This window comes from Sapajus apella, unplaced genomic scaffold (genome assembly GCF_009761245.1).
Source record: "Sapajus apella isolate SASKATOON/1434 unplaced genomic scaffold, GSC_monkey_1.0 scaffold14, whole genome shotgun sequence".
Classification (NCBI taxonomy): Eukaryota; Metazoa; Chordata; class Mammalia; order Primates; family Cebidae; genus Sapajus; species Sapajus apella.
This window is the reverse complement of record NW_022436954.1, coordinates 7283020-7310043: the sequence shown is the minus strand read 5'-3', so window position 1 is coordinate 7310043 and position 27024 is coordinate 7283020. Positions and strand designations below refer to the sequence as shown.

At 49.7% G+C, this 27024-nt stretch overlaps 1 protein-coding gene and 1 pseudogene across 15 annotated transcripts in view; one reads left to right on the top strand and one right to left on the bottom strand.

The window, feature by feature from the left end:
• MARK2 (microtubule affinity regulating kinase 2) overlaps positions 1-27024 on the top strand; it is a 71143-nt gene that overhangs the window by 36569 nt on the left and 7550 nt on the right. For 7 of the 15 annotated variants that reach the window (XM_032283026.1, XM_032283025.1, XM_032283021.1 and 4 more), the window contains exons 2-14: positions 18659-18838; positions 19080-19133; positions 21694-21742; positions 22070-22135; positions 22225-22295; positions 22515-22571; positions 23312-23548; positions 23989-24108; positions 24208-24307; positions 24384-24496; positions 25602-25734; positions 26005-26186; positions 26447-26544. In XM_032283026.1, coding sequence (XP_032138917.1) covers positions 18659-18838; positions 19080-19133; positions 21694-21742; positions 22070-22135; positions 22225-22295; positions 22515-22571; positions 23312-23548; positions 23989-24108; positions 24208-24307; positions 24384-24496; positions 25602-25734; positions 26005-26186; positions 26447-26544 — 1460 coding nt within the window. Of the gene's footprint in view, positions 1-8002; positions 8763-12535; positions 12976-18658; positions 18839-19079; positions 19134-21693; positions 21743-22069; positions 22136-22224; positions 22296-22514; positions 22572-23311; positions 23549-23988; positions 24109-24207; positions 24308-24383; positions 24497-25601; positions 25735-26004; positions 26187-26446; positions 26545-27024 lie in introns of those variants that run through there. The other 8 variants (XM_032283022.1, XM_032283035.1, XM_032283033.1 and 5 more) reach the window with 4 other exon arrangements.
• LOC116555252 lies at positions 6039-6138 on the bottom strand (annotated as a pseudogene).

Sequence of the window (27024 nt, the reverse complement as noted above, 5' to 3'; positions counted from 1 at the left end):
GCCCGGCCCAGACTCTTCGTAGGATGCTGAAAGGATGAACTAAGCATAAAAAGTGCCTTTAGGCCTGGTGCAGTGTCTCACGCCTATCACTTGAGAGCAGCCTGGGCAACATGGGGAAACCCCATCTCTACAAAAAATACAAAAATTAGGCCGGGCACAGTGGCTCACGCCTGTAATCCTAGCACTTTGGGAGCCCGAGGCAGCCAGATCAAGAGATCGAGACCATCCAGGCCAACATGGTGAAACCCCGTCTCTACTAAAAATACAAAAATTGGCTGGGCGTGGTGGCGCGCACCTGTGGTCCCAGCTACTTGGGGGGCTGAGGCAGGAGAATCACTTGAACCCAGGAGGCAGAGGTTGCAGTGAACCAAGATCGCCACTGCGCTCTAGCCTGACAACAGCAAGACTCCATCTCAAAAAAAAAAAAAAAAAAATTAGCAGGGCGTGCTGGTGGGCGCCTATAGTCCCAGCTACTCAGAAGGCTGAGGTAGGAGGATCACCTGAGCCTGGGGAGGTTGAGGCTGCAGTGAGCCAAGATTACTCCACTGTACTCCCACCTGGGTGACAGAGTGAGACCCTGTCTCGGAAAAAAAAAAAAGTGCCTTTTCCTTTTCTTTTCCTTTTCCTTTTTTTTTTTTTTTTTTTTTGAGACAGTCTTGCTCTGTCGCTAGGCACCGGGCTGGAGTGCAGTGGCGCAACCTCAGCTCACTGCAACCTCCAGCTCCTGGGTTCAAGCAATTCTTCTACCTCAGCCTTCCAAATAGCTGGGACTACAGGTGCGTGCCACCATGCCCAGCTAATTTTTGTATTTTAGTAGAGACGGTTTCCCCATGTTGGCCAGGATGGTCTCGATTTCTTGACCTTGTGATCTGCCTGGACTCCCAAAGTGCTGGGATTACAGGCGTGAGCTACTGTGCCCGGCAAAAGTGCTTTTTAATAAGGCAGATGTAATAGAAAATGGCCGTCATCTGGTTTGGCATACTCCACTCCTGGGTAGAAAGTACAAACAGCTAGGGCCCCTAGGAACAAAATTGTCATTGCTGCCAGTAAATAAACAGCAGTTTTGGCTTTGAGGGGCACCTTCAGCCTAAAGCCATAAGCTGACATATACTCAGTCTCACTGAGAAGCTTGAGCTTTCCGCTCTTCCCCTAACTGCTGACAAATGAATCCTCCATTGATCTGGCAAGCTGGCCAGGATGCCTGCCCAGGCCATGGCCACTTAGTAACAGGATTCAGCCCTCAGCACAGGGTTGAGACTGCAGTAGCAGTGGCAAGCCCAGGAAGGCAGGTTTGCAGCACAACCCCTGCGTCAGTTGCCTAGTAGGAGAGACAGTTGCAAAGAGCATTTGCCCCTGATACGTCAGGGCACTGTTGCAGGTTGTCTTCTTTTCTAGCTGGAAGTTGTTCTACCTGGTCTTGCTTAATTAGCTCTTCTCTCTTGCAAGGCAGCACCCATTCAGAATTCTTTTCCTCCAGCCTCATTCCTCATCTCCATCTGGGTTTGTATCTTCTCAGACCCTCTCTCCGGCCTTAAGTTCTACCCCAAATGCTTTGAAGCTCTCTTTTTCAAGTCTTATTTCTGAGACAAGTCTAGCTCTGTTGCCCAAGCTGGAGTGCAGTGACGTGATCTCGGCTCACCGCAGCCTCCGCCTCCCTGGTTCAAGTGATTCTCCTGCCTCAGCCTCCTGAGTAGTTGGGATTACAGGCACCCACCACTACGCCCAGCTAATGTTTGTATTTTTAGTAGAGACTGTTTCACTGTGTTGGCCAAGCTGGTCTCGAACTCCTGACCTCGTGATCTGCCCACCTTTGCCTCCCAAAGTGCTGGAATTACAAGTGTGAGCCACCACACCCAGACTTTCAAGTCTTCTTGATTCAAGCTCTCATCTAAAGCTTGGAGGTTAGGGAGCCCCAGTGTCTGCTGCCCATGGTGCTTGGAGAGCAAAGATCTGTTCCCAGGTTCTGAGTTGGAACTCTGAATTAATTTCCTGTTCTGGTTGATGGTTTAACTCTTCAGTACTTGAAATACTATGCTAAGACCTCATGGGCTGGCCAGAGCACCTAGCTACCATTTGTAACATGCTTCTCTGGAAAAAGAATGCCTTCTCAGAACAGAACTTTTGGTAACTTGGGGTTTTCTTGACTAATGTGCTGCAACAGATTTGCATTTGCCTGTGGAAGTGTCTATTTTGTATTCAGCCGGGTGCAGTGACTCATGCCTGTAATCCCAGCACTTTGGGAGGCCGATACAGGCAGATCATTTGAGGCCAGGAGTTCCAGACAAACTTGGCCAACATGGTAAAACTCTGTCTCTACTAAAAATACAATAAATAAATAAATAAATAAATAAATAATCTGGGCCTGGTGGCGCACGCCTGTAGTTCCAGCTACTGGGGAGGCTGAGGCAGGAGAATCACTTGAACCTGGGAGGTAGAGGTTGCAGTGAGCTGAGATTACACCAGCATGGGTGATAGAGTGAGACTCTGTCTCAAAATAAATAAATAAATAAAAATTTTAAAGTATCATATTTTGTGGTCATAGCATTATCTATCACACAAGTAAGTTGTCCTCCTATATGCCAAATGACAAAAAGGAAGCACCCTCCTCTCCCCAGAAAGGTTGCTAGAGAGCTACCCTTGCCTTCTGTGATTGCCTTGAGGGGCAGGTTTGTCTGGGTTCTCCATGTCAGCGGATTTGATCCATGGTTCCATAGGACCTGAAACAGAATGCCCTCATTCCACAACTTAGGTGTCCTCTCCTGCTTGGGTTTTTAATGATCTACTGTAGGAGAACAATAGCATCTCTCCCTATCAGCAGGAGCAGCCCAGTAAGGGCTTGCTTCTAGAAAGACCAGCCAGTTGGATTTTCAGTGGTCACTTAAGTGGAGTAGCCACGTTGCAGCCTGGCGCAACAAGGAGACAGTTCTGAGGTGAGGGTGGCAGTGATAGCCTTGGGTTGTTTCTGATGTGCTCTGACCTCTGGCCATGGTGACTTCTGGGGCAACAAACTTTGTCCCAGTGTTTTTTCTGACATTTCCTCCTCCTTATTCAACTCCCTCTTTGAAACTGGAGGAGTAGGAAGGCAGTATTTGTTCACTTCCAAAGGAAGATGCAGCAGAAAGAGGCACATGTCTTGTTCTGCACCTTCCAGCAGCAATGCTGGGACTGGGAGGTCTAGAAGGCCTGTTTCCCAGCTCCAGGCTGGATAGTATCCTCAGCATACAAGCAAGTTTTGAGGAAACCACATTGGAAAGGGCAGAAACAAAGGGTTAAATCTGTACCCAGGTAGAAAGGCTGTTGCATAAATGCTGAGAGAGTTTTTTTAAGATCTCATGCTTCTTTTTTACTTTGTGTTGGCAAAAACCCCAGGAGAAGATGGGAGATTCTGGGAGGAGATGATTATGCTGGGTGAGTCAACTGAGCTCCCCAGCTGCTGTTTTTAGTTCCTTTGCTTTTCTGTAACAGGAGGCAGTTTGAGGAGGGGTTGGGGGCAGGGTGGGAATACTGATTTGTGCATCAGGACAGGAGGCAGGTGTGTATGGGTGAAATTATTTTGACACCCTAGAGTTAACAGTGCCTTACAGTCAGTACATTGGTTCAAGTAAGAAACATTAAAGCAGAACTCTTAGTGTGGCAAACAATAAATGAATGTCTTCTAGATTCTTACACAAGTCACTGTCTGTCCCCAATTGGTAGCTCTTAGAATGGCTTGAGTTGCATTCATTGTCACAGCAAAACACAATGGTTTTGATAGCAAAGCAGTAGAGAAACTGAATGTAGAGAGGCAGAACTGTCTTAAGTGGGAGGGCCTGGTGGTTGTCATGGGCAGCAGGAAGTTTGAAGGAGAGGGTTTTCCCTCTGATGAAAGGAGGGCTAGGGTTTGATTCAGGGAAGCAAGTGGAATGGGCCCTGCTGGTCCCTGGCTGTGCCTCTATTTTGAGTCTGTCTCCAGCTCACCTTGGTGACTACCTTTCATCCATCCCTGGGATAGGGGATCTCGTGGCCCACTACCCACATGGGTATTTTCTGCAGAGTACACTGATGTGGGCTGTCACTTGTCAGTTGTGGGTCCCAGAGACTGTCATGAAGACACCCCAACACACTTCCTTATTTATTCATTTGTATACATTTATTTATTCAGTACTTTTTTGAATACTGTGCTGGGCATTGTTCTGGCACATGAATAAGACAGACCTGGCCGGGCACAGTGGCTCATGCCTGTAATCCCAGCACTTTGGGAGTTTGAGGCGGGCGAATCACCTGAAGTCAGGAGTTCGAGACCAGCCTGGCCAACATGGCAAAACTCTGTCTCTACTTAAAAAAAAAAAAAAAGTACAAAAATTAGCCGGGTGCAGTGGTGGGCACCTGTAATTGCAGCTACTTGGGAGGCTGAGGCAGGAGAATCACTTGAACCCGGGAGGTGGAGGTTGCAGTGAGCTGAGATGGCACCATTGCACTCCAGCCTTTGGCCAGAGAGAAACTTCATCTCAAAAAAAAAAAAAAAAAAAAGAAAAGACCAAGATCCTTCCTTTTGTAGTGTAGTGTAGCAGGAAGGACAGATAGTAACCAACCAACTTCAAGGGCAACAGATGCCTTGAAAGAGGGGAAATGGGACTGATGGCAAGAGGTTGTGATCTTCCTTTCTCTACCCTTATCTCTTGTGAGAGCAGGCAACTTTAAAGATCAAAAAATTGTGCCTCCCTTGTTAACTAAGTATTGTAACATGGGCGTAGGTGTGGGCACTGTTGGGCACTGAGGGTATATAGAGGTGAGGGAGACACTGGCTCTAATCTGTCAGAGCATGAGGGGATTAAGGTAGGGGGACACAAACGAAATTAATGGGGCTGGGTGTGGTGGCTAGCCCCTGTAATCCCAGCACTTTGGGAGGCTGAGGCAGGAAAGTTGCTTGAGCCCGGGAGTTTGAGACCAGTCTGGGCATGATGGCAAGATGCCATCTCTACAAAAAAAATGAGATAAAAAACTAGCCAGGCATAGTGGTACTCGCCTGTAGTCCCAGCTGTTTGAGAGGCTAAGGCAGGAGGATCCCTTGAGCCCAGGAGTTTGAGGATGCAGTGAGCTGTGATTGTGCCACTGTAGTCCAGCCTGGGTGAGAGAGCAAGACTTTGTCTCTTACAAAAGGGGAAGAAATGAAGGGTACAGATAAGAGTGCTGTGAGAGTCTAGAGAAGTGAGCTACCACTCCCAGCTAAGACAGTGCCTGGATTTAAGATAAACAAGGGATGAGAGGACTTACCTGGATCACAGGAAGGCACACAGGATAGATGAGCACTTTCCTTTCAGTGTGTGTAGATCTGAGTAGCTGTTTGTACCACAATTCTGACCCATTCTCTTTTATTATTATTTATTTGTTTGAGATATATATATATATATATATATATATATATTTTTTTTTTTTTTTTTTTTGAGATGGAGTCTTGCTCTGTGGCCTAGACTGGAGTGCAGTGGCGTGATATTGGCTTAGTACAATCTCCACCTCCCAGGTTCAAGTGATTCTCCTGCCTCAGCCTCCTGAGTAGGTAGGATTACAGGCATGCGCCACCACACCTGGCTAATTTTGTATTTTTAGTAGAGTCAGGGTTTTACCATGTTGGCCAGGCTGGTCTCAAACTCCTGACCTCAGTGATCCACCCACCTCACCCTCCCAAAGTGCTGGGATTACAGGCATAAACCACTAATGCCCGGCCTGAAATAATAGAATTTTTAATCTTTTAGAAAATATGGAATGCAGCCAGGCATGGTGCCTCATGCCTGTAATCTCAGCACTTTGGGAGGCCAGGGCGGGCTGATCATGATGTCAGGAGTTCAAGACTAGCCTGACCAATATGGTGAAATCCTGTCTCTACTAAAACTACAAAAGTTAACCGGGTATGGTGGCATGAGCCTGTAGTCCCAGCTACTCGGGAGGCTAAGGCAGGAGAATCACTTGAACCCAGGAGGCAGAGGTTGTGGTGAGCAGAGATTGAGCCCCTGCACTGCAGCCTGGGTAACAGAGTAAAACTCTGTCTCAAAAGAAAAAAAATATATATGAAATGCTTCACAAAATTGTGTGTCATTCTTGCACAGGGGCCATGCTAATCTTCTCTGTATGGTTCCAATTTTAGTTTATGTGCATGTGCAGAATGGTGGAGCTGGGTTATTACCACAGGTCTAACTCCAGAATGACACCCTTCACTACTGTACCCTATACAACACCCCAGTATATAGCAGCGGAGCTAGGAAGAGAAGCCCAGTGTCTAGAGAGCCCAGAAAATCTAAGAACATACACACTAGGCAAAGAAAACGGGGTTAGGAGGAAGCCCAGCCACTTCAGCTGCACTGGTTAGGATCTGCTATCTCCCCACAGTCCTCTGTAAAGTGAGCCAAACCTCTATGCTGCAGGCTGCCTTCTCTCTACCCCCACCACCCCCATCCCCCAGAGCCCTGGGCTACTGGCAGGCTGGCTCCCCTGTGATATGGAGGAACTTGCTGGTCTCCATGGTTACAATAACCCACTGGTATGGGAGGAACCACATAAAGTGTGAGGCTGGCAGTGTGAGCTTTCCCCAGCCCTTGGCACCATGTGGTACTGGTATGTCAGCTGTTTCTCTTGGACCTTTTCTGGCAGGAAGGAGTTAAGGAACTGATGAGGAAGGGAAGAACCCTGGCAGGACCACTGTCATCATCCTCTGGGCCACACAGAGGGCAGAGTCATGGGCACGTTGTCATTCACCTACTCCTTTTGCAGGATGGTTTTATGTTAGGAAAGAGGCTCCTCTATCGAGACCATCCTGGCCAGCATGGTGAAACCCTGTCTCTATGAAAAATGCAAAAAATAAGCTGGTTGTGGTGGCACACACCTGTAGTCCCAGCTACTTGGGTGGCTGAGGCAGGAGAATTGATTGAACCCAGGAGGTGGAGATTGCAGTGAGCTGAGATTGCGCCGCTGCACTACAGTCTGGGCGACAGTGTGAGACTACATCTCAAAAAAAAAAAAGGGGGCGGCTCCTCTTTGCCTGATTGCCCAGCCATGGCAAGAATTTGACTTTTCCTTGTTATAGAAGGAATACCAGGATGACAGGAATCAACTCAGCTACACTGGTACTTTCAGCCAAGTTCCTAGATATTGTAGCTTTTCCAGAGCCCAGTGCCCTTGGAGACGGGAAATAATGGTTCCTACACAAAAGTGAAGCTAGGTAATAGGAGAATACATCAAGACATTACGGAACACCAGTTCTATGGTAAACACTGACGTGAATTTTCTTTTTTCTTTTTTCTTTTTCTTCATCTTCTTCTTGAATTATCTTTTTTTCTTTTGAGACAGGGTCTTACTTTGTCGCCCAGGCTGGAGTGCAGTGGTGTGATCATGTCTCACTGCAGCCTCAGCTACTTCCCTGGGTTCGGGTGATCCTCCCACCTCTGCCTCCCAAGTAGCTAGAATTACAGGAATATGCCACCACACCCCAGCTAATTTTTGTGGGGTTTTTTTTTTTGTAGAGACTGTGTTTTGCCATGTTGCCCAGGCTGGCCTTGAACTCCTAGGCTCAAGGGATCAGCCTGCCTTGGCTTCCCAAAGTGCTGGAATTACAGGTACGAGCCACTGTATCCAGCCAGATTTTCTTATTTAATCTTCACTCTAATTCTGCGAAATGGGTATAGCTAGTATCTTTACAACCCAAATGAGGAAACAGATTTGGAGAAGTCATGTCACTTTGCTCACATTCAGTCAGCTGGTAAGCAGCAGAGGTGGGCAGAGCAACTGCAGTTAAGTTTTTATTTTTGTTGTTTTCTTTTTTTTGAGATGGAGTCTCACTCTCACCAGGCTAGAGTGCAGTGGCACGATCTCGGCTCTCTGCAGCCTCTGCCTCCCAGGTGAGACGATTATCCTGCCTCAGCCTTTCAAGTAGCTGGGATTACAGGCATGCGCTACCACGCCCAGCTAATTTTTGCATTTTTAGTAGAGACAGGGTTTCACCATGTTGGCCAGGCTGGTCTCGATCTCCTGACCTCATGATCTGCCCACCTCAGCCTCCCAAAGTGCTGGGATTACAGGTGTGAGCCACCGCGCCTGGCCCAACTGTAGTAAGTTTTCTATATAGTTTCTCTCTTCTGAGTTTCTGGAAAGCAGGAGCCACATCTCACTGAGCTTTGCAACTGGAGCCAGGGCTCCAGCGTACTGTTCAACAAAGGTTTGCTAGGGCAACAGTAGTTGGGGATTTGGAGAGCATACCCCAGCAAGCAGATTCTCAGGGATGAAAGTAGTCCTGGAAGCCTCCGAAACCCTGGTTGCTCAGTAAAATCCAGTATCAAGAGGAGCCCATCATTTCAGGTTGCTCTGAAGGCAGGAGATTTGGAGAGTGCCTTTTGCATTGTGGCTTCCAGGTCTGAAGGGGAGTCAGCTGGAGGTGGCTCTCTGTTCTTCCCTCTTATGCCATTGTCAGGTTTTTCCCAGTCAGGCTTGAGGCCTGGGGCTGTGGGGAGGGGACCACCTCATGGCCCAGGCCATTGTGCTTATCTCCCTACCTACCTTGGGGTGAGGATTGCAGCTCAGAGAGCTAAAGGGCAGTAAATCACCTTGGTTTTTGGCCTTGTGCTTAAGTTGCAGGCTCTTCTGGTATCCTTTGTGAGGGGGGCCCCTACCCTGGCTGGAAAGAGGGAGCAGCCCCTACCTCCTATCTACAATGGGATAGTAAAGGAATCTGCCTGTTTCTCAAGTAAAGCAGTCACAGTTAATTTTGGGGGTGGGAGCATCCAGCCTCTCCACTGGTAAGTGCCTGCCAGTTTTACAAGTTTGCTCCTCTGGTTTATTGACTCAGCAGTTGATAGCTGATAGTTGTTCAGAATCAAAGGATGCAAAGACGGTTCCTGGATATGGTGGAGGGAAGAAGGGTCAAAAAACTAGGGACTCCAACTTCCAGTTACAAGATGTCCCATATGGCTGTGCACAGTGTTTCACGCCTGTAATCCCAGCACTTCAGGAGGCCAATGTGAGAGGATTGCTTGAGCCCAGGAGTTCGAGACCAGTCTGGGCAACATGGCAGAATCCTGTCTGTACAAAAAAATACACAAATTAGCTGGGCTTGGTGGCACATGCCTGTAGTCCCAGGTACTCAGAAGGAAGATCACTTGAGCCCAGGAGGCAAAGGTTGTAGTGAGCCAAGATCGTGCCACTGCACCCCAGCCTGGGCAACAGAGCAAGATCCTGTCTGAAATAAATAAATAAATAAATATTGACTTGCCACAGGCACATGACTTTTTTTTAAGAGGAAAGTTTTAGCAAGGCGTGGTGGCTCATGCCTGTAATCCCAGCACTTTGGGAGGCTGAGGCAGGCGGATCACAAGGTTAAGAGATTGAGACCATCCTGGCCAACATGGTGAAACCCCATCTCTACTAAAAATACAAAAATTAGCTGGGTGTGGTGGCGTGCGGCTGTAGTCCCAGTTACTCAGGAGGCTGAGGCAGAAGAATCACTTCAACCGGGAGGCGGAGGTTGCAGTGAGGCAATATTGTGCCACTACACTCCAGCCTGGGCGACAGAGCGTGACTATGTATTAAATAAATAAATAAATAAATAAAGTTTTGTTCTGGGAGTGGCAGCTCACGTCTATAATCCAAGCACTTCGAGAGACCAAGGTGGGCAGATTGGTTTGAATTCATGAGTTCAGTACCAGCCTGGGCAAACTGGCAAAACCCTGTCTCTATAAAAAATACAAAACTTAGCCAGCCATGTTGCCGTGGGTCTGTAGTTCCAGCTACTCGGGAGGCTAAGGTAGGGTAATGCCTTGAGCCCAGGAGGCAGAGGCTACAGTGAGCCAAGATCACGACGCTGCACTCTAGCATGGGTGATTGAGTTATACCTTATCTCAAAAAAGAGAGGCTGGGCGTGGTGTCTCACATCTATAATCCCAGCACTTTGGGAGGCTAGGTGGGTGGATCACTTAAGGCCAGGAGTTTAAGACTAGCCTGGTCAAGGTGGCGAAACCCCATCTTTACTAAAAACACAAAAATTATCTGGACGTGGTGGCATGCGCCTGTAATCCCAGCTACTTGGGAGGCTGAGGTAGGAGAATCACTTGAACCCAGGAGGCGGAGGTTGCAGTGAGCCAAGATCACACCACTGTACTCCAGCCTGGGTGACAGAGTGAGACTGTCTCAAAAAAAAAAAAAAAAAGACGAGTCTTATTCTCAGTCTGTCACCCAAGCTGGAGTACAATGCCACGATCATAGCTCGCTGTTACCTTGACCCCCTGGGCTGAAGCAGTCATCCTGCCTTAGCCTCCTGAGTAGCTGACACTACAAGCCCATGCTATCATGCCTGGCTAATTTTCTAATTGGAGAGAGAGGGTCTCACTTTGTTGCCCAGGCTTGTCTTGAATTCCCAGGCACAAGTCATCTCCCACCTTGGCCTCCCAAAGTGCTGGGATTAAGGCATGAGCAACAGTGCCCAGCCCCATGTGGCCTTTGAGACAGAGTCTCACTCTGTCGCCCAGGCTGGAGTGCAGTGGCGCAATCTTTGCTCACTGCAGCCTCCGCCTCAAGCAGTTCTCATGCCTCAACCTCCGAGTAGCTGGGATTACAGGCACGCACCACCACACTCTGCAAATTTTTGTATTTTTAGTGGAGATGGGGTTTCACCATGTTGCCCAGGCTGGTCTCGAATGCCTGACCTCAAGTGATCCACCTACCTCAGCCTCCCAAAGGGCTGGGATTACAGATGTTAGCCACTGTGCCCGGCCCCCATGTGGCTTTTTATCTAAGTCCCACCCTGTCTCTTCCCAGCCTTTCTGTTTGAGGTCAGTGCTTTATACTTCCTCAGTTTATAAAACCCTTTACTGTCTCCCACAAATAGGATTGAGGAAACAGTCCTTCTGTCACATTGCAAAGCCCTGGTTAAATGAAGGGACTGGAAAAAACAAGCTGTTTGATCCTGCTCTGGTTCTCAGTCTACCAGTGAGTGAAGGGGCTGGAGGTCCCAGGAAGGCTCGAGCCCCGGATGCAGAATAAACTACAGCTGACCTCCTCCAGTGAAGTCAGGGCCCACTTTGAGGGGGCTGGAAAAAGGAAGGGTTGCTGTGGGACCACCGGCCTGTAGACAGCACTCCACCATTGGCCTAAATCACACATCATCGTTCATTGTCCCGAGCACCTTGCCTGAGTCTTCATACCTTCTCCCTCCTAACCTGTAGAGGAAGAGCCAGGGACTTACCTTCTTTTGGAGGAAATGAGAGCACAATTCGGCATCAAGAAGGGTTGATGAGAAACTGGTAAGGGGGATTGAGTGTCAGAAGCGGCAGAGTGCTGAAATGGTGACAGAAGCTCTGGGCTCCGGCCCCAGCTCGGACTTAGAAGTGTTGAGATTTTGGACAAGTCTCGTAACCTCTGAATGTCAGTTTCTCAATGGAAAACAGGGAGACTACCTGCCCTGTAGGTCTGTGTTTGGAGAAAACAGTGTAAGCGTTGGACATACAGTGATCAGAAATGTTGAATCTGCTGACCAGGGCTCATGGGTAAGGCAAACATTTCTTGGCCTCTCCTGAGTAGCATGGTCTTGCAGGGATGTATGCTTAAGTGCTGTGAGGGCACAGAGGAAGCTTTGCCCTTCCCTGGAGGGTTAATGGCTTCCAACATGAGAAGGTCATGGAGTTCCTTAATGAAAAGGAGTCTGGCCTAGAGTCCTGGAATGAATGAGAAATAGATCTGAGATCCAGAGGAAAGGCTGCAACCAGCACATACACAGGGGTGGTTGGTGTAAAGGAGAGCCTTCTCCAGATGAGAGATAGCCAACTTGCCCCGAGCTCACCGCATACCCAGATAGTGGGGGCTTAGCAGGAGGGGAAGGTGTGAGGAATCCCAGGCCTTTGGAATTCCTTGAGTAAGCAGTGTTGTTTTGAAGGTAAGGCAGGGGATTGGTGACTGGAGACTTAGAGATGAGTGAGAATCTAGGGGTAAACTTTCAGAAGCAGGCCTGGAAGGAACCTAGAAGGGACATTTGGATTGTTTATAGCTTTGGGGCAAAATCTAGGATTAAACATGATTTTATCATTGACAGAATGCTCTGAGTGATAAAAGCCCATTATCTGGAAAACATAGACCTCTAGGGGGCTTTACATAGAGTCCCTGAACTCCCTGAAATTATATCCAAAGTATTTTGTGTCTAAATGGAATGCGCATGTTTCTAAGGTTAAGCACTGCTTTTTTAGGAAGTAGGAGGTCCATCCGCTGCTACTGTCGGCTTGCTGGTTTCTGCTTACCCTCCTCCCCACATCGTTCTTGAGGGGGTGGTTTGCTGGTCTTTGGCAGGGCTGCCACTCCGGGTCAGCACATCTGAGTCACACATATTCCTCCCCAGCCCTATTCGAGGCCTTGTTAAAGTGATCTGCCGCTACCCAAGTCCCACCTGCTACAGGTGAGATAGGGCTTTATGACAGCCGTGGCTGCAGTGAATCTCCTGCCCTCTCACCAGCTGTTACCCAGCAAAGCACCTTGGGGAGGGTGGGGCAGCCCACTTCCGGGGAGGGAGGGAGGGGGAGGGGAGAAGGAAGTTGATCTAAACCCGCCTCTTTCTCTCTGTCTCCCTTCCTGCCCTATTCCCCTCCTGCCCCTTCCCTCCCACCTTGCTCCTGGTGTACTGTCCTGGAATTGCACGCACTTCCTGACCACCAGGCTCTGGCCCAGCGGGGCTTTGTCCCTGTTGCTCTCCTTGCCAAACCTCTCTGCTAGTGGTGGTTTCGGTTGCGACACTGTCCAGGTTCCCAGGCAGGAACCGCTCAGCCTGGCTGCTTAGCTACTTTTCACTGAGGAGGTGGTGGAAGGTGTCGGCTGCTCTGGCTGAGTAAGGGTGGCTGGCTGAGCCGGCAGCCCCCGCCCTGGGCCTGGCTCTTTCCGGCCTCTGTACTTTGCCCTCGCTGCCTGACAGGTTCTGCTGTGGGCTCTGCTGAATGGAAGTCGCTGGTAGTCCTTGTCCCTTTCTCCAGCCGGGTATGTTCTTCCCTTTTTCATTTGAGGATTGCCTCCTCCTCCTTCTTTCCTCTCAACCCAAACATAGGATCTTAGAGAGTTGCTAAGTGGTGCCATGCCTGAGTCTAGCATAATAATATTCATGGGAAGGGTGTCCAGATGTGGAAGAGGCATTGACGAGGAAAGGAAGAGGGGGCGCATACCAGAAGAGTCTCCCCTGAGAACAAGCAGCTGGACAAGTGGGCGAGGAGGGGCTGGTGGGAGGCAGACGCCTGAGTGAGGCCTCAGGGAGGATGCTCCGGTGCTACAGTGAGGGGGAGCCTAGGATCTGGGGCCGTCGGCCAGGGCTGGTGCCCAAGGGACACTTTTCTCCTTTGACTCCATAATGCCCGGCTTACTCTGCTTCTGGCCAGGGAGTATCACCCCTCCCAGTTTGGCCCCTCCCCAGCCCTCGGGAAGCCAAAGGACACTTGAGGCCAGCCCTGATTGCGGAGCCCCAAAGCTTCTCCAATGGTTGGTAGGCGCCTCCAGCATTAGGGCACGGAGCCCTGCCTACCTGAGTCAGCGCCAGGCCTCTTGGGGTGGAGGCTGTCTTCCGGGCGAGCTGGTAACACACCTACCGAGTCTGAGATCCCAGACAGAAGGGCCCTGGCAGATCCAGTGGATGTGAAACTGTCTTTTTCTTTTCTCCTCCATGTCCTGCCCTCTCTCTTCCTCTCAGTAGCAGAACCCAAAGCTGTTTCAGCCCTACTTCTGAGTCAGGCCTGCTTAGTAACTGGTTGGTCTGCCTTTTGGTTCCAAATAACTGCCTTGCAGGGTGACCCCTTATTCTTTCTAAAAGCTGCTTGAGAGCCATCGGGACTACTCTCGACAGACCTCCTCCATCCTTTAGCGCCTGCCTGGGATATGACCTAGGCCAGAGCTTTGGGAGTGCCTCGTGTGCCACATCTTACTATGAGCAGGGAGGGTGGTGGTGCAGGGGAGAGCATGGCTGTCACCAGGTCCTGTGGAGTTGGCCCAGCAGGGCAGCTAATCCTCAGCCTGACATCCTGTTGGTGAGACCCAGGGCCAAGCTGAATAGTGTAGCCAGAACCACAAAAGGGAAACTCTGTCTCCATAGTAGCCTCTGCTCACCTTCACCTCTTCATCCGTCAGGGAAGCACCCAGGTGAGGAAGTTGCCTCACTTGGGCCTTGGCCCAAGAAGCATTTCTTGGAGACTTTCTCCTCTCTATTCCCTTTCTCCTTTCTCTGCTTCCTCCCAGTGGATTGCCTCCTTATGCTGGCTCACATCCCTGCTGTGGGAAACATCTTACAGCATAGTAGAGGGGGTGGGGGGTAAAGGAAGGATTGAGCGCTTGGAGTCCTGTGAGTTGGATGGTTCAGTCCTGAAAAGAGGGTTGGTGACTTTGGAGCAGGGGATCAAAGAGCAAACACCAGTGCTTGTTGCTTCCCTGGCTCCTGAACAAGCAGAACCTCCTCTCTTTACCTGTCCTAGATACCCAGCGTGGGACCAGTGCTTCACAATGACCCTGTCTTGAGTTCCTGACCCCCCTTCTTCCCTCTTTTGAAGACTAGAGGTGCTGGTGTGGGCTAGCAACAGGCTGAGGGAGTGTGGCATTTCAGCAGGTCTGGAGGAGAGTGGGCACTCAGCCTGGCCCCCTCTGCAGAAAGGCCCCTAGCATCTCCTCAGCCTCCAGCTAGGCTGTAGCTGGCTTAGCAGGCTCCACTTCGCTACGGAAGGTTGTTGACAATGAGACTTCTGGATTGGCGGGCAGTAGTATTTGGAGACTTAATGGTTGCTCTTACTGAACATTGGATAAGGCCTTTTACATGTGTTCTCTCATCTACCTGGGTAAAGTCAGGAATGTTTATAGCAACTTTACAGATTAAAAAAATTAAAGCCTGTAGGTGGGGGAACCAGGACTTGAACCTCTTCTGTTGGACTGCAGCGTTCTCAAGATCGCTGCCTGGCACAGATGTGCTGCGATATTGACTGCAGGTCTTTTGGGTAGTTCTCTTCCTCGTTTGTAATAATCTCGCCTCCCTCTTGACAATGTTGATGTTACACTTGTTTTGTTTTGGGTTTTTTTTTTTTCCTTTCTGTGAATGGCAGGTCTCAAACTCTTGGGCTCAAGCTATCCTCTGCCTCTGCCTCCGTAAGTGCTGCCTGTAAAGGCATGAGCCACTGCACCTGGCTTGATGATGTTGATGAGAATAACAAAGTTAATATGTGCTGAGTAGGTGGCAGATTTAGGATTCGAAACCTGGCAGTTTGTCTCTGACATCTACAGTCTTAAGCAGAAAGGAAGAGAATGAATGGCAGAGTCTTGCTTATGGTGCTTAAGCTCCTTGAGGCCCAGCATGCCACAGGGCCAGGCAAGGAATGCTGACCTGCTGTGCCATGCACACCAGCCCCTCTGTTCACCAACAGGGATGGGTAGAGCAGAGCTTAGGATGGGCATGGGATGCCCAGATTTGGTTTCAGAGGGGCAAAAGGCCCAAGTGCCAGATAGGTGCTAAATCCCTGTTCTGGATTTTGAGAGCTTAGAGACTGTCATGCTTCTTGCTGCCTTGGGCTTGTATCCTCATAGAAAAGGGGAGTGACAAGAAACTTAGAAGGTGTCATCTGACCTGGGTATAGGGAAGTAAGACAGAAAAAAAAAAAAAAAAAACTTAGAAAGTGAACTAGAGGTTGCCAAGGAAACTTTCCCACCCATCTTCCTCTCGTAGGAGTTGGGGCAGAAGGAAGGTTTTTCCTGTTCATTGCCCCCTAGGCAGACTGGGTAGGGTGGGAGGCAGTCTAGCAGCACTTTCAGGGAGGATGGGGCTCAGAAAAAGGTAGCCAAGGAGGCCAGGCTTTCAGTACCCTGCTGGACAGGGCTAGGGTATCCTTCAGGAGACTGGCCCAATCAGGTGTCAGCAGGGCCTAGAAATGCCCTTCTCCTTGAGGGGTGTGAACGCTAGAGTTCGTTTGGAAGGGAAAAAAGCAGGTATTCAAAAATCTGCTTGTCTAGCGAACACTGTTTGAGGATCAGCCAGGCTTAGGTGAACTGCAGGGTGTGTGAACAGAGCACCAGAGAGCTCCACAGGCTGGAATGAGCAGACAGTAAGGGCTGGGGGGCTTTGTGGAGGTGCAAAGGTTGATGAGGAAGAGAGAAGGAAGGAAGTTAAAAGGGCCTCTTCTGGGATGTGAGGAGCGTCCCCCTTCAAACATCTAACCAGATGCATGGGTTCTTCCTCCTCCATGTTCCAACCCCACGTGTTTCTGGGATCTGGTCTAGCAGTTCACCAAAAGACAGCCTGCAGCTACTATGCAAAGGCCTACGTGGGCACGATGTCAGAATCAGGATACTGCACTTAGTTGTTACTGTCATTTCTGCCTGAAAAGCATCTGGGTGGGCTAGTAAGCTTCCTGCCTAGGAACGCTGGACAGTTCCTCGGGTAGTAGCAAGTCATTCTTTTTCTTTGTGGTTTTTGAGTGCTTCACTTACAGCCAACAGGGGCCATGAAAGGAAGAACTTTGACTCACACTCCTCTGGTCACCCTACTGCCCTCCAAACTGTTTCCTTGAAGTTTCCAAGACAGTTCTGGATGATTCTGGGATGAGGCTCTGGCCTCACGCTTTGTTGCAGTATGCAGGAGCAATTGTACCAGATGTTCTTTGTGAGACATAATCAGGGCTGTAAACAGGAGTTAGACCAGACTCTGCCCCTGGTTTTTGTTTTTGTTTTTTTTTCTTTGAGACAGGGTCTCGCTCTGTTACCCAGGCTAGAGTGCAGTGGCACTATCATGGCTGGCTGTAGCCTCGAACTCCTCCTGGGTTCACATGGTCCTCCCACCTCATCCTCCAGAGCAGCTGGGACTACAGGTGTGTGCCACCACACCTGGTTTTCTTCATTTTTTGTAGAGACAGAGCCTCCCTACGTTGCCCAGGCTGATCTTGAATTGCTGGCATCAAGTGATCCTCCTGCTTCAGTGTCCTAAAGTCCTGGAATTATAGGCATGAGCACCTTGCCTAGCCCAGACTCTGTGAACAGTTTTAGTGAGAGATAATTCACATATCATACAGTTTATCCATTTTAAGTATAAATGAGTGGCTTTTATTAAATTCACAGTTGTATATCCATCACCATAATCAATTTTAGAACATTTTCATTACCCCAAAAAGAAACCCTACACTCCTTAGTCACCCTCAAATTCCCCCATCCTTCTCAGCAACCACTATCCTACTTTCTGTCTCTATAGATTTGTCTGTTCTGGGCATTTCATATAAATGGAATCATACAGTATGTGGTTCTTTATGACCAGTTTTGTTTACTCAACATTGTTTTCAAGTTTCCTCTGTGTTGTAGCATATATTCTTTTTACTGCCAGCCAGTATTCCCCGATATGGATATGACACATTTGTTTATCCGTTCATCCAGTTAACGGGCATTTGAATTGTTTCTGCTTCTTGACTGTTATGGATTGTGCTGCTCTGAACCTTGGTTACAGGTTTTTCGTGTGGATTTCTGTTTTCATTTCTTGTGTATATACTGAGGAGCAGAACTGCTGGCTCAGTCACTCTGTGTTTAGCACTTAGAGGAATGTGCACATCTTCACGTGGACGTCTACTTTTTGTCTGGACCATACCCGTTTTGTACAGGTTGAACATCTGTAATCCAAAAGCCAAAATGCTCCAAAATCTCCACTTTCTGAGTGCCAGCATGATGCCACAAGTGGAAAATTCTACACGTAACCCCCTGTGACAGGTTATAGTCAAAATTCTATCACTTTGTTTCATGCACAAAATTATTTTAAAATTTTTGAAATTATCTTCAGGCCATGTATATAAGGTATACATGAAAAATAAGTGGTTTTCATGTTTACACTTGGGACCCATTCCTTAGGTATCTCATTATGTATATGCAGATATTCCAGAATCCAAAACAGTCCAAAATCTGAAAAGTTTCTGTTCCTAAGCATTTTGGATAAAGGGTATTCAACCTATATTATGTTTATATGCCTGTTGAGTGCTGGTCATTGTAGCTTCTGCTTCCTCATGCCCTCATTCGAGCCAGGAGGGCAGAGCAGGGCAGAATGCTGCCTTGCTCAGACCCAGTCGTTCAGTTCATTCATTGTACAAGTATTCATTGAGCAGCAAACATAAGCCAGTCTCTCTGAGTGCTGGGATGTATCAGTGAATAAAGAATATATGCCTGCTTTCATGTGCTTCCATTCTCACTGGGTGAGACAGCAAATAAATGATAAATAACAAAGGTTCATATAAGTTTTGGTGGCGATGAGGGTGTTGGAACAGTTCTGACCATGTTGCTGCCATGACTTTGAGATGCAGTCTTCTCCCAGTGTGCACAAGCAGCACAGAGGGAAGCAGGGTACTGACTCTCCATCCTAAGGCAGAGGAGCTGTTGTGTCGCCAGGCGAGGTTCAGAGAGCCAGTGATGGGACTGCTCTGCTCCTGAGCTTTGCCACCCACAGGACCTGGGCACTGGACCTTATGATGTGCTCCTTTGGAATAAAGACTGGCTGTCACCTCAGTTCCCTCTCCTTTCTTCTCCTGCCCTATGACTCTTCACATGCCTACCAGCTCCCTGGAGTTTGCCCCGCACTCTCATTCCTTACGTATTTTGCAGAGAGCTGAAGAAAAGGGTTTAGGGGACTAGAAGGGTGGCATGTAATGGTATCTCTGTTTCCACCCTGCAGCCCACCTTGGGACACCTTGACTCCAAGCCCAGCAGTAAGTCCAATATGCTTCGGGGCCGCAACTCAGCCACCTCTGCTGATGAGCAGCCCCACATTGGAAACTATCGGCTCCTCAAGACCATTGGCAAGGGTAACTTTGCCAAGGTGAAGTTGGCCCGACACATCCTGACTGGGAAAGAGGTGAGCACTAGGGCTGGGGACATGGCAGCACCTTCCAGCCTGGTTGACACTCCAGCAGGTGGTGATGGGACTGCTACTGTAGCCTACCCCTTGTTTATTCAAGAGAAATGAGATCTGAGATATAGGGTGCAAAAAGCTGTGGGATGAAAAGGAGTGGGAAATAGAAAGGAGGAAGTAGATTAGAGTCCTGGTTTCCGCCTGGTCAAAGAAGTGATTTGGGGCTTTTTTGTCTCATGCTTAGGTAGCTGTGAAGATCATTGACAAGACTCAACTGAACTCCTCCAGCCTCCAGAAAGTAAGCACACGGCCCCTCCTGTCCCTTTCTAAACCTCTCTTCTGGGGTCAATGATCTAGTGACCCCATTTAGACCTTCTCTTGAATTCCTGGTTTAAATTTTCTGGCCGTTTCACTCACCACCCCCTCCCACCCTTCCCTCCCATGGCTCTGCTACCTTCAGGGCTTTAGTTGGATCCTCTGTGGGGACTCCTCCCCACTGAGTGGGTTTCCTGGCCACAGGCACTGGCTCTTCTGAAGTCTTTCTGTCCATTCCCAGCCACTTGGCCTACCTGTCTGACCCACTTCCAGCATCTTGTTATCTTCTGGCTTGTGGCCAGCCCTATGCAACAACACATGTTTGTAGCCACTACTAGAAACACATGCAGCTTCTTCAAGATCTGGAGTGATCCAGGGGAGTGGTTTTAGAAATACGAGGATAGGAGGAAGCAAGGAACCTGCGCTGGGTTCTGTGCCAGCAATTTTTTAGAGAATGAGCTCCAGCTTAGATTTTCTGAACAAAACCTAGTTCTGTTCATCTTGTGGCAAATCAGATATTTTCTCCATCAACATATTGTGGTAGTTGAGTTAGGAGAAGGCATGATTTATGCTAACAGAGTCAGATACAGTGATACTGGGAACCTTCAGAGTAGGGATTGAGGATTATTGTTGAGGGCAATGCTTATGGAATTAGAGGGGATGAATTGTTCCCCTGACCTGCAAACAGCTAGAACCAAGGTGTTTCCTATTTATTGTTACGCCAGAATCCCTTCAAGGGTTCTTCAGTTCAATGGAAGCGTTGCTGTTATCACCAGGACGTCCCTGCTTGGAGCTTTCCAGGAGGAAGGAAAAAAGGACTGCTCATGACATACTGGCTCCAACCCCACAGAAGCAGAAGTCAGCGTGGGGTGGGCATTGGGTCTTGGGAGCAGTCTAGCCTGCCATCATAATACTCGCCCGTCCACCAAGCCATCCTATTCCCTGCCTTGTTTTTCTCCCTAATTCTTCCTGACTCTCTGGAAGGCACCAACACCAGACAAATAGAGCCATTTTCAAAACCTTTTGAGACTCTTTGTAACTAAAGCCAGTCTGATTCTGGCCAAAAATGTGATCCCAGCAATGATTCCTAAAAAATGAATATTGAAGAATCTAGCTCCCTCAGGGGTCTAGACGAGCCCAGAAAACCCCAAGTTCTCCCAGAAGAATGCCACTTTCATGCCAGGTGAGCACCCTCAGGGGAAGAAGCCCTGGTAGCCACGCTGGCGCCATTTCAGTGCTGCTCTCCATGACTCCCCCAGAGGGTGGTATCCAGGCTTTTTGCCTCTTCATCCAAAACATCTATTGGACGAGGGAAGAAAGTAAGAAAAACCTAGGCTCTGGCCGGGCGCAGTGGCTCACGCCTGTAATCCCAGCACCTTGGGAGGCCACGGCGGGCGGATCACGAGGTCAAGAGACAACCCTGGCCAACATGGTGAAACCCCGTCTCTACTAAAAATACAAAAATTAGTTGGGCGTGGTGGTGTGCGCCTGTAGTCCCAGCTACCCGGAAGACTGAGGCAGGAGAATGGCTTAAACCCGGGAGGCAGAGCTTGCAGTGAGCTGGGATCGCACCACTGCACTCCAACCTGGAGCCTGGCAACAAAGCAAGACTCTGTCTCAAAAAAAGAAAAAAGAAAGAAAAACCTAGGCTCTAATAAAGGGTAAGGTCAACATTGGGTTCCTGAAGATTGGAAAGCCTCTTTCTTCTTTTCCTTTCTAGCTCACGAGCTCTAGGGCATCATTAAAAGGGAAACAAATGTATTCACTTTATTCCATAAACCATATCTTGAAGCAGGGCTTCCCCTAAGCCCCTGATAAAACAACAACAACAACTAGTTCTCTTCTTTGTGTAAGTGATGAGGCCTAGAATTTCAAAAAGCCCCACCTCCAGTTCTCTGGCCCCCGCAGAGGGGAAGGAGTTCATTTCTGTCATCTTTCTTTATGGAAATACATGGTTTGGAGCCCCTGGTTTTGTTTCACAAAGAGAGCGTGAGTGTGTGGAGGTGGATTTGATTAAAATTGGCATCAGCTATATATAGGAGTGGCTTCTTCTATCACCACCCTGAAGGCCTATCCCCTAGAACAGAGCCCTCCAACTGCTGTAAATGAGAAAATGATGGGGTCCCTCTCTGGTGCTCTACCATCCCTTTACACAGACCAAGCTGGGGTGTATGCTGTCACTGAACCGAGGCAGCAGCTCAGGTTCTGAATATTCACGCACATGGGTTCACACTCCCTCCAGTAGAGGCACCCAGCCAAAACGTGCCTGCTGTTTTGGGGCTGGATTTGGTAGACGCAGCAGAGGGCATGGCTGGCTCATCCTGATGCCGTGCCGGGTAGCACGTCCCCACAGCAGCCCTCCTCCAGCTTCCCTGACTTCCCAGCCACGGGGAAGGCCATGCATGAGCTAGACAACCACCCTATTTTCTTTTCCCTGCCTGGTTTTGGTTTTTTGGGGAAAAAAATCCCAGCAGGGGCTCTGTTTGGAGGGACCTGAGGGGAACAAGTTGAGCATGCATGACCCCTGGTATTTTATCTTCCAGCTATTCCGCGAAGTAAGAATAATGAAGGTTTTGAATCATCCCAACATAGGTGAGCATACAGTGTCATTTCTCTCTTCTTCTCCAACAGCAGGGCTCTGCTTTCCAGCTTGTCATCTTCTCTCCGAGATGCACTGCCTTTTGGAGTCTGCAGTCTTCAAGGAGTCCCCTGGGGAAGCTCAGCTCAAAATCCATCTCCCCTTCTGACACACTGGGCTGTCCTTAGTAGTTTGGCTGGCATGAGAGGAGCTTGTTCTTGGGAGTGGGAGATCCTGAAAGGAGGGGAGACTTTCGTCCCTAGGATGCTCCTGGACATGTTGGAGAGCAATATGTGGCTCCTGCTGCTTCTTGACTTAAGGCTTGGCCTTTTCTCTTGTAGTTAAATTATTTGAAGTGATTGAGACTGAGAAAACGCTCTACCTTGTCATGGAGTACGCTAGCGGCGGTAGGTGTGGAACTGCCTCTTCTTCATGTGCCCCTCCTTCTTCCACCTCCAGCCAGCTCAGACTGAGGTCCCTGCCTTGTCTCTTACAGGAGAGGTATTTGATTACCTAGTGGCTCATGGCAGGATGAAAGAAAAAGAGGCTCGAGCCAAATTCCGTCAGGTAGGTGTGACTCCCTCCACAGGCTCTGGGCCTGACCTCTGCCTTTTGGGGTTTGACATGTAAGGATAAGCTGCCTGTCTGTAAGTGGCCCTTGGAGGGTACTTTGGGCTCTGCTTATGTGTGTGGCAGCTTAGCACTAGGTCACAGGGTCACTGCTCTGCCATGCCCCATGGCCCACCCTCAGGCGCCCCTGGGTTAACCCTTCTTCCTTCCTTTCAGATAGTGTCTGCTGTGCAGTACTGTCACCAGAAGTTTATTGTTCATAGAGACTTAAAGGTAAGGCATGCACTTCTCCTTGTGCTTTTAAGTGGGGGCTGGGTTGTTCCCTCTTGGTTCTCCATGATAAAACCATCAATAACCATCAGGCCCTGAGTCTTTCAGGAAACTCCAGGCTTTCATTTGTTTTTTTGAGATGACCAGAAAGCCCCTAGGGCTGCTTCTGATAGACACCTTGCGGCTGGACCTCGGGTTCCACTCCAGCCTGTGAGCAGGGGGCCTCTGCCATTTCACCTCCCGGCACATCACCCTTCAGTGCTGCCAGGCAAGGCAGGCACACTCCAGGCTTTTTCGGTCTTTCAGGCAACCTGGTAGCTGACCCAGGGAAGAGTGCTGAAAGTTCCACAGCTGTATCCCAGCTGCTTTGCAGGCACGCACGCATATACCATCTCCATTACCAAGATGCTCAAGTTTGAGGACACCTGTGAGTCTTTTGGCTGCCAAGTCCTCACAGACATAATTTGATTAACCTGGGCCTGATGCTGAAGCTTTGCACAGCTCACAGGGTCTCTGGGCCTTCCGATCCCAGTCTCTCACGGCTGCCCGTGTGAGGAGTGGCCTACACTGCCATCCTCCTGCCCAGCCTGCACGCTGATTGAAGCCCTGCCCTGACATTGGTGGAGAAAGTTCTGAGACTGAAGATGACTTCCCATTTGTTCTCCCATTCCCCTCAGCTCCTTCCTGCCCAGGGCCTTAGTCTGTTTCACTTCTTCCCTCATGTTTTCCATCTTACCTCCCAGGCAGAAAACTTGCTCTTGGATGCTGACATGAACATCAAGATTGCAGACTTTGGCTTCAGCAATGAATTCACCTTTGGGAACAAGCTGGACACCTTCTGTGGCAGTCCCCCTTATGCTGCCCCAGAACTCTTCCAGGGCAAAAAATACGATGGACCCGAGGTGGATGTGTGGAGCCTAGGAGTTATCCTATATACACTGGTCAGCGGATCCCTGCCTTTTGATGGACAGAACCTCAAGGTGGAGTGAAGTGCAAGCTTCTTATTGCTTTTCATTTCCTCTCGGCCTCTGGTCTTAGCCCTGACCTCCCGCCTTTGCCAGCTGTCTGCATTTGTCCTGAGCCAAAGCTTCAGAGAAGGGCTTGCTGAGGTAGCAGCAGTCAAAGGCCTTCTGCACCTGGGAATGAATAACCTCAGTTCCTTTCTCGAAAGATGGGATAAGTTGTGTGTGTGTTCATCCCCCAAGGCACTCCGGATTGCAGGCCTCGGGCTGGTCAAGTTAGAGGGTACGAGGGTATTTGACTTCACTTGCCTCTCTGGTGAGGTGTCTTGTCCCAGCCTGTCTGCCTTCTTCCATACTGTCTGCTTGGCCAGGCTTCAGCTCTAAGGAATCCTGGATATGAGGTTTCTTCCTTTGGCCTTGGGGTGGTTTAAATTTTCTAACCCTGGATCCTTCCACAGGAGCTGCGGGAACGGGTACTGAGGGGAAAATACCGTATTCCATTCTACATGTCCACGGACTGTGAAAACCTGCTTAAGAAATTCCTCATTCTTAATCCCAGCAAGAGAGGCACTTTAGAGGTGAGCGGTGGAGCCCAGCTGGGGGAGGGCCCAGGGTCCCCAAAGAAACTTTCCAGCTGAGTTTCTTCCCCTTCCCTTTTCCTTATCTGTGCTCCCCAGCAAATCATGAAAGATCGATGGATGAATGTGGGTCACGAAGATGATGAACTAAAGCCTTACGTGGAGCCACTCCCTGACTACAAGGACCCCCGGCGGACAGGTGAGGCTGTGCTGGGCTGTGAGGTTAAGCTCTCCTAGGAGTGGAGGCCAGTCTTAACTATGTGTCCCCTCTGCAGAGCTGATGGTGTCCATGGGCTATACACGAGAAGAGATCCAGGACTCACTGGTGGGCCAGAGATACAACGAGGTGATGGCCACCTATCTGCTCCTGGGCTACAAGAGCTCCGAGGTGTGTGCTTCCTGTTCCATTCTCTAACCTGGCCAGCCTCACTGCCCATAGCACCCCATGCTTCTGACACCTGTTTAGAATAGAAGCTCATCTCTGAGTAGGTGTGATCTCTGCTCAACAATTTGAAGCTTCAGCTTTGGTGTCTAAGGTCTACTGGCCCATTCACTGATCTCCACGAGTGAATTAATAGAAAGCTGGTAGGGTCTGGGACTGGATCAGGGTTTCAACATAGGCAAGTTGATCTGGGTTAGTCTGCATTGATTAGATGTGTCTAGGTCATTGGCTAGCACTTCTGCGTTGATCTAGATATCTTTGTGTCTCTTTCTGTATCTGGAAGTGTACATTTCTGGGTGGGTGTGTGTGTGTGGGTCTCTGTGTCTGTCTTATAGGAAGCTTGAGTCTGTTGCTGCTGCTGCTTTTTTTTTTTGAGATGGAGTTTCGCTCTTGTTGCCCAGGCTGGAGTGCAATGGCGGGATCTTGGCTCACTGCAACCTCTGCCTCCCGGGTTCAAGCGATTCTCCTGCCTCAGCCTCCTAAGTAGCTGGGATTACAGGCATGCGCCACCATGCCTGGCTATTGAGTCTGTTGCTTCTGTCTAGTGCTTACATCTGGGTGTGTGTATCTGTGTGCATGTGTGTCCATCTTCCTGTCTGTGGATCTGGAGACTTTGTCATTGTTCTTCTGCCCATTTGGGTTTTGTTCATCATCTGTGTGTCCCCATATGAACCCCCAGCCTCCCGCCCTGCTTCTTAAGAGGCACCTGGTAACACTTGGTACAGGCCCATATTGACCTGTGTTGAGGGGAGTGGTCTCTGAGTCTGGACATGTGTTCTTGTGGATGTCTGTGTCTCTGGGTGTGTGGCCATATGTACTCCTTTCTGAGGGTGGGGAGTCTTTCGGGGCATATTTGGCTGTTGGTCAGTGTCTGTGTCAAGAGTATGTGTCTCCAGGATGAAGGGGGATGTATTGGTCTTGCAAGTGGATGTCTGGTATGATCCTGGGGTGTGTGAGTGTTGCGAGAGGGTGGTATGTGTAAATGTGTCCATCCTTAGGGATCTCCATGTGACTTCTACCCTCTCTTGAAGCCCTTTTTTGTTTCTTTCAGCTGGAAGGTGACACCATCACCTTGAAGCCCCGGCCTTCTGCTGATTTGACCAATAGCAGCGCCCCATCCCCATCCCACAAGGTACAGCGCAGCGTGTCAGCCAACCCCAAGCAGCGGCGCTTCAGCGACCAGGGTAAATGCTTTTGGGAATTGTAGGTGGGGACTCACCCCTCTCTGGAGAAGTCCCAGGTTCTTTGGGGTCTTGGGTAACACAGCTAAGTTTCAGTCCTGGTTCAGCCACTTACTAGTAACATGGCTGTGGGCAAGTTACTTCCCTTCCCTCGCCTCTGTGGAATGGCGGCTTGCTGGGTTGTTGGCCAGACCTATAGGAGATGACCACTCATGGGACTGGTGCTCAGTGGGCCCCTTGGCCTTACCCATTCCCACCCTCCCTCTGGCCCAGCAGCTGGTCCTGCCATTCCCACCTCTAATTCTTACTCTAAGAAGACTCAGAGTAACAACGCAGAAAATAAGCGGCCCGAGGAGGATCGGGAGTCGGGGCGGAAAGCCAGCAGCACAGCCAAGGTGCCTGCCAGCCCCCTGCCTGGCCTGGACAGGAAGAAGACCACCCCTACCCCCTCCACGGTGAGCCTCACCCTCCACCCCTCTCCTTCCTTCCTGCAGTGGGGCCTGCCCTCTCCAGGCAGCTCATCTCTTAATTCAGACTTTGTTCCATTTGGCTGCTGCTTCTGCTTACAGTAGGAAGCCTCACTCCCAGGAGTGAAAGCAGAATCCCTTCCTTAACCTACCACTGTCTGCTTCAGGTGGAAGGGAGAGGAAGGGAAGAACATGGCTATAGACCACTTTGGTTTTCTGATAGAATGCTTGCCCTTTATTCCCCACAGAACAGCGTCCTCTCCACCAGCACAAATCGAAGCAGGAATTCCCCACTTTTGGAGCGAGCCAGCCTCGGCCAGGCCTCCATCCAGAATGGCAAAGACAGGTGAGAGACCCGGGCCCTGCCTGCCCCGCTCCCTAGGAGCCACATCTCACAGGGTGATGTCTGTCAGCAGCACCGTCTCCTATCCCTGCCGGCACATTGCTCCCTGCTCTCTGGAGTTCCATCCTGGCTGTGTCCAGTCCAGCTTTCCCCTCCCTTACTCCACGCCATCGCCTCCTCCCCATCTTCCTCTGACTGCTTCTTGCAGTTTGCCAAGTGTGGGGCTGACTGTGGCCATCTCAGCTGCACGCTCGCTTCTTGGCCACAGCCAGCGCACAGCAGCTGCCCTTCTCTAGACATGAGCACCTAAGGCCTTGTGTTGGGAGTCCCAGCCCAGGGCAGAACCAAGAGATGCCCATCTTAGGGGTGTACACATAGAGGGTAACTCCAGCCATCCCCAAGAGACCAGAGCTCCCCCGCCTTAACCGTCAGCGTTTCTTGGTGTTGCATTCCTCGCTTTACCTCTTCTGAGTTTATGAAAGT